The following is a 9394-nucleotide window of genomic DNA, read 5'->3' as shown; positions in this document are numbered from 1 at the left end:
ACAATAAAGATTATATTTTCATATCTTGGGCTTATGTATTTATTTCATGCATGATAGGAAGTGAAATGAGTCTCAGCAGCATGGTTCTCCTGTTTAATCTCAAAGAAAAATTAGCTGTATATACACTTCAAAAACAAAAGGAAAATCTCTGAAATTAAATCTGGATTTGGCAACAACTGGATTATTATTTTCTAGCTCCTGCAGCTTTTCAAACCAAAAGCATCAACCCACTCTAAACTGCATTCGGTTAGGTAGAAGTATGGCCACTCAGAGAAACGCGTCACTTCGGTTTTACAGAAGTGCAAAAACTTTTGCTACTTCTGCTGATTTGTTTCAACGACACAGAATCACAGGTCAGTCTTCGCCTGAGGTGCTGTCGTCTTCGGCGTCCGACAGGTCGGCGATGGGAAACCGCAAGATGGCGGCGACTCCGCTGAGCAGGGTCAGTTCTGAGGAAACAGTTCAGGATATTCATGACTCAAAAACACCAAGACATTCCATAAAAGTAAATAAAAATGGAGTCGGGACAAAACAGCACATTAATCTTAAAGATGAAATGGTATGATTGCTTTTTTTTTTTTTTTACTTTGCATTGCATTAAAAATTACAAAATAAAATTATGATGATGCAGTAAACAAACATTTTCAAGGTAAATTTTCAGACTTTCCCGGCACTTTGAAGATACAAACAATACAAACAAACTAGAAAATACACTTTCAATTCATTATTACATGTAATTTACTACTGTTAGTAAAAAGAATTAAGATGGCCGCCATCAAAATGTTAACATTCAGAATTATTTACAGAATAAATGCTGTCTAAATGTGAAAAAAAAGTGAAACTGATGTGACTGTAGCATTTATTATGTAGACAAAATATTTGCAACTTACGTTCACCAGAGACATGAAGGCTTGAGAAAATCCTGCATGGAAAAAAAACAACAAAAATGGACAAATCAACTGATCAATAAGTATAAACAATGTCAATTATGTCAGTAACATACAGATAAAGGGTTAAATATAAACATTGTTTAAATATTCATGTTAGTTACCGGACGTTTCCTCCATTGTCTCTCACATTGTCCACCAGCCGGACGTATCGACTGCGTGTCTGAATGTCCTGATGTCTGAACGCAGAACAAAAAAAAACAGAGATGAGAGAAATAAAGAGAGTGAGAAACAAACAGATGATTGGTTGGTCTGATAGATGACTAGAAAAATGGATGGATGAATGGAAATATTGACTTAATGGATGGGTGTACAGTTGGATGAACATGGATCATTTTCATGTTGAAACCAGTAGAAAATGTGCATCAGTTGCTGCTAATGCTAATGTTTTTAGCAGCAACCAGTTCTCCCAGTTCATTCTGTGAACTCATGACCCCGTCCGACCCGTATGATCCTCTCTCCTCACCTGAACAAGTTGTCGCTGATCAGCAGGGTGTCGATGGCCAGCGCGTCTGCAGCTCTTTCTACGTGAGCGATTCTGTATAAAAGGGAAAACAGACAAATGAGCGACAGGAGCTGCTGCTGGTCCAAACTGCTGGTTCTGGTTCTGGTTCCTGACCCATAGACAGCTCTGTCGGGCTCGTGCTGCAGCATCTTGTAGAAATCTTCCAGGGCTTTCACCTCTCCAGCCGCCTGGATGTCAAACACAAAATCTGATAAAAACTCCTTGAATAAAGGAGGAAATCAGGTGAACCGGAGCAGAAACTTACCTTGGTGTCAGACAGCCTGCTGGTCACGGCCGGGTCACACAGGATTTCTGCAAAACAAACAACTAGTTAGGCCTCTAGTTAGGGCTGCTAGTTGTCAATTAATCAGTTAATCTAAAGACTAACTACTGATGAATTGATAAGTGGCCATTTTCTTAAAAACTTCAGTTTTCTCTTGTATCAAGATGGCCGACCATCATAACATAAAGAGGGTTTATTTTTTTTCATAATCTACCAAATAATAAAAAAAAATCATTCTAACATTATTTTGGGTCAGCTGTATTAAATACCAACTAAATAAACAGAAAATTATGGTTCTAAACAACAGAGTATTAGGGTCATGCTAAGGAAATAAAAAATAAAATGACGAGAATATTAAAATTATGACTATTCTGGTAATACGATTAACTTTCTCTTATTTACTTTATTCTCATATTACTTCGACTATTCTAGTAAAACTATTCTCGTAATAATATGCTTTTATCCTCTGAATTTTATTGACTTTTTTTTGTAAAGTCCAAATACTCTCACATTAACTTAGACATATTTATAAAAAATAACAAACATTAACCTCTTAGGTGGCCGAATGGAGAAATAAAATATGTTAATCAGTGAATTCCCCACGAACAGAAGTACCTGTCGTTACTCTGAAAGAATGATAAAACTTTAAGTGAATTAACTCACAACAGCCCTTAAAATCAATTTTGCTTATTGGCGCCATGTTTTTTACCTTTTTCCTCCCGTTATCTCCCCCACTTTTTTATCGTCACATCTTTGCCTTCGTTGCGCATCAGTAATTTTTCAGGAAGAAAGTGACGCTGCTCTCTATTAGAGAGAAACTTAAGGATTTTGTCGACTGTTTAAATTTCAAAACAAAACCGCATAAAGTGCATTTCGCAGCCGGACTCTTGCTTTGACCGTTACTCTTCCTGGCTCGGCCGCCATCTTTGATTCTGTATCACCGCTCAGTTCAGCGCCAAACGGCACTGGCTCAGCTTTATTTCGCCCTCTGCTGGTCGGCGGCCAAACTACAACACTAAAAGAAGGTCTAAGCAGAAGTTATTAGCTAATTGATTGGAATTATTTTAACCTGGAAAATAGTTAATTGACAATTAATAGTAAGTGGATTAATTGTTTGCATCCTTGTTGTAAAATCCAACTGTTTAATTCAAAACGTTACAGCAGCTCCTGCCTACCTTTGAGTGAGTATTTGTGGCCAGATGACGAGTGGACCAGCATGAATTTAGGTCGGTTTTCCAGCAGGACCTTGTTGTCCTGTCGCACCGCCTCTTTGAAGACGTAGGCGAAAAACTGGTCCTTGACAAACCCGGGGCTGGCCACGAGGATGCACTTCACCACTAACAGCAACCAAAAAGAAAACCTTCTTCATATGGACTAACAAATTAAAATAGAGAACTTGTAGTTTAGCTATTAGGGGGCGGTGCTTGTAGTTTAGCTATTGTCCTACCCTCAAAATTAATGTGACGAAGAATCGCCTGCATCACTGCCTCGTAGAACCGCTCCAGCGCCTGGAGAAAAGAAAAAACTATTTCTGTGAGATTTATATTCTGTACTGCTGCTTACTTTGAAGTATAAATTTATGCTATTTATGGAAAAAATATGTTTAATGAATATGTTTGACATATTTATTCTTTCTGATCAGTCATAAATGAGTAGTGAAAATGCAGCAGGTGAGGCAGAAAGTACCATGCCTCACTGACAGGGGGCGATGCTGAGCCCCATAGACAAAACAAGCAACAGGCGTTCTTCTTCTGAAAACAGTCAGAGGGGAAAAATACAGACTGAGCTGCACATGGCCACTCTCTTTGGCTGCCACATTTTAGAAAATCAAAGGAAACTAGAAACAAGGAAATAAAATAAAAAATAGAAAGACAGAGATACGTGGAGAAGGATCAGAGTTGGAGTAAATTTTGAAAAAATTTACTTTTAGGTGTGTTTTTACTGTGCTGTCCTTTTTACTTTTACTTGAGTAATTTTATTATGAAGTATTTCTGGATTTTGAACGCAGCGAGTGTTGTTAGATATATTGCTGTAATGTGACAAAATGAGGAGAAACAAAACGCCTGGCAGCCACAGACTAACGCAGCGCTGCAGCAGACTCACCTTCTCATGCTGGCTGCAGCTTCCCTTCCTCTTCCGAGGAATGGTGACCTCCACTTTGGCTCTCAGCAGGGTCATGGCAGGGGTCACCAGCACCACGTTGGCCAGGCCCTCCTGCATCACCACGGCCGCCACGTCTGCTCTCTGCGCCGGATCGCAGGCCTGCTCTGAAGCGGAGACCAGGACATGCTTAACGGACGCTTCATGCAGGTTCAGGTCTTATTTATGTTTAAACTTTGTGAACTGAGGGCCAAAATCCCCAAACTGAAAGTATTCAGCTGCCGATTTCTTTTCCTTCCCCCAATTAAAATCACAGAAATATTATTGTGAATTCTCTCTCTTACCTGCGCAGTGGTAAATAAAACGTGATAATTTCCGTTTGCATTGATGGTAGTTTATTTCTGGCAACAAAATTAAGTAAGTAATTTTCTTTTACGACTGTTACTGCAAACATGCTGGCTAATAATAATAATAATTAATAATAATAATTAATAATAATAATAATAATAATGAGAAAAGCAGAATTAAAGAAAAATTCTTTGTATTGTACGTAATATTTTCCGTTAAACTTGCTGGATGGCCAAATTTGTGCCATTATTGAAATCAGAGGCCACACAAAATTAATCCAAGAGCCAAAAATGGCCCACAGGCCGCACTTTGGACATCCCTGGTTTAAAAAGTTTAACATAAAAAAGGTTCAACATGAACAGAAGGAATAATTGTATAATTAAAAAGAGGCTTTTGATCTCAGTGTTTGTTTTTATCCTGGTAAATTAAACATTAAATTTAAAAATATGTTTTTGAATTTATGTTACCAATCCGATCCAGAACCACGCTGTCCCAGCATTTCTTAGCCAGAGTGAACTTCCTGTTGAGCTCGAGCTCGATGGTGTGGTACGCCCCCATCTGGAGAAAAGACATCATGACAGCCAAAAAGATACTACAGAAACAAGAGGGAGAGAGGGATGGATGGACAGATAGATAGATAATAAAGAAAGACTAAAAAGAAAAACTAGAAGGAGAGAAAGCAAGATAGAAAGTCTAGAAAGAGGGGAAGAAAGCGTAAAAAGGACTAAAAAAGAAGGAGCAAAGAAAGAAAGAAAGGGAGGAAGAATGAAAGACTAAAACATAAACTAGAAACAAAGAAAGAGGAGAAAAAGAGGAAGAAAGTGTAAAAAAGACTAGAGAAAGACTAACATGAATAAAAGAGTGAAAGAAAAAGGAGAGACAGAAAGAAAAGAGCAGGAAAAAGAAAGAATAATGAAAGACTAGCAGTTTCTCTGTTTTTGCAGGTTGTTTCACCTGCATTGATCTAATTTCCCAGATATTTCTGTCTATTTATGAAACACATTTACATACTGAAGAAACACTAAACTTTCTTTAAATGTAATTAATAAACAGATTTGAGTAACGGGTCGGACCTTGACATACTGGTTCTCTTCGATGTTGGTGCCCTTCACTCTGAGCTGGCAGGCCTGCGAGTCGAAGTCGATGGCCTCCACGGACAGAGTCAGAGTGGTCCGAACCCTGGAGCTGCCCACGCTTCCTGTGGTCGACTCAGTCTGCACCTTCCTGTGGGAGACAGCAAAGGCTTCATGCTCAATTCACCTGTTTTTTGGTTAAATCTGACTTTTTTCTTTCTTTTTTGGGGGCCGTTCACATTTCCCAACTTAAGCGACTTGTATGTGATCTCCAGTGTGAACCGCAAACGACCTGAAAGTGTCCTGCATGCACAGTAGAGGGCGCAATAATGTCACACATAAAGAGCGTGCTCAGTGTTTTCCCAACCGCCATTAAAAAGAAGAAGAGGAAGAAGAAGAAGTTCAGTGTTTGCGGAAGTAAACATGGATGCTAACGGTGCAGCACATCTTACGGTTTTAAAGTTGTTGTTCGACCGGAGTTCTGACTATATGTGATGCCTCATAGCATCGATTCGTAGCATCGACTTGTAGCACCAATACGTAGCATCAATACGTAGCATCGATATGTAGCATCGATTCGTAGCATCGATATGTAGCATCAATACGTAGCATCAATACGTAGCATCGATATGTAGCATCGATACGTAGCATCGATAAGTAGCATCAATACGTAGCACCAATTCGTAGCATCGATAAGTAGCATCGATAAGTAGCATCAATACGTAGCACCGATATGTAGCATCAATACGTAGCACCGATATGTAGCATCGATACGTAGCATCGATAAGTAGCATCAATACGTAGCACCAATTCGTAGCATCCATAAGTAGCATCAATACGTAGCACCGATATGTAGCATCAATACGTAGCACCGATTCGTAGCATCGATAAGTAGCATCAATACGTAGCACCTATATGTAGCATCAACACGTAGCATCGATAAGTAGCATCAATACGTAGCACCGATATGTAGCATCAATACGTAGCATCGATAAGTAGCATCAATACGTAGCACCGATATGTAGCATCAATACGTAGCATCGATAAGTAGCATCAATACGTAGCACCGATATGTAGCATCAATACGTAGCACCGATACGTAGCATCGATAAGTAGCATCGATGAGTAGCATCGATACGTAGCATCGATGTGCACATTAACACAAGGTAGGACGGATTAATGGGTAGCACAGACAGAACACCGAAGCCAGCACATTAACAACTTAATGGTGATTTTGCTTTCTATATAACTATAAAGTTTCTTAAAAAATATGAAAATATTTCTCTCCTGAAGGAGAGAGTAACATCTCTGTTATTTTCATATAACAGATTAGAATCTACAAATGATTATTCAAAATTATGGTGGTTATGTAACGATTGCAGTGGTGAAACGTAGAAAACAGCAGGAAGGGGCGTATTAATGCTTATCTAGTAATTACAGAAGTAATTACCATCTAATTATGTGTTGTGTTATCAATCAGCAGAGTTAAATTGTCACAGCATGTTTTATCAGATCGCTCTGCCCTAGTGCTGATTTTTTCTTATTTTTGCTATTTTCTCAGATCATCAAATAAATTTGTGCAAATACTAAAAGCAGTTTTCAAATGGGGATTTTATGAAGGAAAGAAGTTCTCCCTACCAGGAATTAATCAACATTATTGAATTAATTATCAACTAATTCAGGATTCAACTAATTGCAGTAGAGCAGCTCTGTCAGGGCGGTAATTAAGACAAAACTGTAGAAAAATATATTCATATGTTTCACACTCAAGATAAAAAAACCCTTTACATTTAAATATATTTTAAGCAAAACTCCCAAAGTGGCATTTTTTCAAATTCTCCGAGTAAAAATTCACTAGAGTAATGTTGTGTTTTTGCATTTTAAGTTATAAAATGTTTATTTTCTTATCTAAAATAGAAATTAAATCATCTATTTCCATCTTTTAATTAATTTCTAATATTGTATAGAAAAGGCTTAAGAAATTTCAATTAAAATAATCTGTAGAATGTGCCAAATTTTATTACCAGATTTTATTAAATAATTAAATTTTTGGTTTTCTAAGGTTTGATTTTTGGAAAATCTTGACTTTTTTAAAGTGATGTCTTCTTGCTTTACAGCTTAATTTATCTGGACTTTACATTTAAAATAAATATACATACTACTACATTTAAAATAAAAAATAACTTCCTTCTCCGTAAATATTTAAATTAACCATTTTAAATTTTTTCCATTAATTTTTCCATTTTATGATGTACAAAAAAAAATCCTCAAAGTCATGAAATGTCAGTCGAACTCTAAACATCAGGCCTCCGTCGGCCAGTTTCCTGTCTTGATGTTATGGATATTAATGTTTACCTGATGGTTGATGCTCTCAAGCTGTCCCCCACTTGGAGCAGGTTATAGGTGTGCCACATGTCTTCTGCCTCCTCTGGCACCAGAGTCACCTGACTGAAGAAGAACAAACACATATTCAACAGTTTTGTTAATTGATTAAAATATGCTTATAATATAATATTATCTGGGTGAATAATAAAATAAAATAAACTATGGACAACCCTGACCATCTTCTTCATAAAAAACTGTCTCCAATCAGAGGTTTTATCAAATTTGTTGTAATACAGACTGCTACAGGAGATCTTTCCTGCTCACAGCCATGGCCATCTATAATCGCTCTTTAATTAAATTTGTTACATTTTATTTCCTTTTGGGATCAATACAGCATTTTTAAATTGAATTTGAATTTAATTAGAAAGGTACAAACACATTAAATGACGCATGTTGATACAGAAATTACGGCGTAGATGAGTTATAACATAAACGTTGCTACTTACTCATAGTTTTATGCTTAGTAATATAAAAGTTATCATCTGGACACACCTTAGTAATGCTTTTGTTTATTTTTACAAACCCCTTCGCCCCTTAAAGCAGGAGTTGTTGCAACTTACACATGCCCGTTTACGTCTACGGTGACACATTTACCAAATAGCATGCTTTTTTAGCTTGCTAACATTAGCACTCACCCGGCATTATCTTTCTCAATATCTTTATTGAGCAACTTCATGGTGGGAAGATGGTAAAATATCAACACAAGTGTTAGCCTAAGCTATCGAGGTTCGCGTTTGACCAAGTTAGATACATTTTTATACCGGTAGAAGCGCAAACTAAGTGAAAGCCATGTCTTAACTTCAGAATGAATCACTCAGTTCATGTTGCCAGGCGCTGAGGCATTACGTCACGAGAAAATGCGTCTTTCCATGTGGGTCACTTCCGTGGGCGTCTCTGTGGCAAGCTATCTTATCATTTAATACCTACACTTGCTGTTCAAAGCAAGGATCATTCTTCAGTTCCAGTTTTTATTCTAAAACTCTGTGCCAGTTTGCAGGAAATATGTTGAGTTGGGCAATATAGCTAATTGTATTTACTTATTTATACTTTAGTAACTTTTTGTGAAAAAGATTTTTAAATTTAAATTCAGAAATACTTTATTAATACCGAAGAGCAACTAAATGTTATTGTAGCTCATATTATCCAAGGCTCTTCAAATAGATGTTGTAGATGCTGATGGCTGTGGGCAGGAAGGATATCCTGTAGCAGTGTGTCAGAAAAGACACACTGTTGTTGAATGACGATGCAGTATATACAGTACAGACCAAAAGTTTGGACACACTTTCTAATTGAATTCAATTAGAAGGTGTGTCCAAACTTTTGGTAATTTTTTCATTTAGTTGAAAGTTTTACCAATGCATAAAGTTCTTTGTAAACAATCAAACTTCTTTTTAGATGCTTGCCATTCTGGAGTTCTGAACTGAAATATAATTTTATTAAGGAAGTGTTAACACTGAGGGAGTATTTAATTTTAAATATCTGTAATGCCGAATTAGAAAAAAACAACAACTTTGTTGATCACAAAGGGAAATTAAATGTTGGAGTAACTCCTGTTATTCAATTTTCTTCTAATTTAGTCATTAAAGTGATGTAACCTAATTCTGTTTGTAAAATAACTTAGACGTTTTTTTCAAACCAATGTAATGGTTCCCACAAGAGTTCTGGGAACTGGGAACTTCTTACACATCTTAAATTAAATTTTCAACTATAAAAATTATCTTTCAGATCTGAATAAATGTCATTGTTTAAAACT

At 36.9% G+C, this 9394-nt stretch overlaps 1 protein-coding gene across 1 annotated transcript; it reads right to left on the bottom strand.

Moving 5' to 3' along the window:
- Positions 1–79: 79 nt before the first annotated feature.
- On the bottom strand, positions 80–8525 carry pelo (pelota mRNA surveillance and ribosome rescue factor). The gene is made up of 13 exons (XM_044103253.1): positions 8277–8525; positions 7612–7704; positions 5257–5407; positions 4651–4741; positions 3839–4002; positions 3183–3243; positions 2911–3072; positions 1718–1764; positions 1567–1640; positions 1414–1485; positions 1052–1126; positions 891–922; positions 80–449 (listed from the first exon to the last, which is right to left on the bottom strand). The coding sequence occupies exons 1-13, from the start codon at positions 8315–8317 to the stop codon at positions 355–357; spliced, it is 1158 nt and encodes a 385-aa protein (XP_043959188.1). The 5' UTR covers positions 8318–8525; the 3' UTR covers positions 80–354.
- Between the last annotated feature and the right edge of the window lie 869 nt (positions 8526–9394).

The sequence above is a fragment of the Gambusia affinis genome, linkage group LG20 (genome assembly GCF_019740435.1).
Source record: "Gambusia affinis linkage group LG20, SWU_Gaff_1.0, whole genome shotgun sequence".
Classification (NCBI taxonomy): domain Eukaryota; kingdom Metazoa; phylum Chordata; class Actinopteri; order Cyprinodontiformes; family Poeciliidae; genus Gambusia; species Gambusia affinis.
The sequence above is the reverse complement of the archived record's forward strand: the minus strand, read 5'-3'. Positions and strand labels throughout refer to the sequence as shown.

What these genes read in the sequence shown, in the direction of transcription:
- pelo (XM_044103253.1), bottom strand. Translation starts at nt 8,317, where the DNA reads ATGAAGTTGCTCAATAAAGATATTGAGAAAGATAATGCCGG. An exon ending in CGTGGTTCTGGATCGGATTG is followed by an intron (nt 4,003 to 4,650) that starts GTAACATAAATT and finishes TCTCCGCTTCAG; the next exon opens with AGCAGGCCTGCGATCCGGCG. An exon ending in CCACAAATACTCACTCAAAG is followed by an intron (nt 1,765 to 2,910) that starts GTAGGCAGGAGC and finishes TTTGTTTTGCAG; the next exon opens with AAATCCTGTGTGACCCGGCC.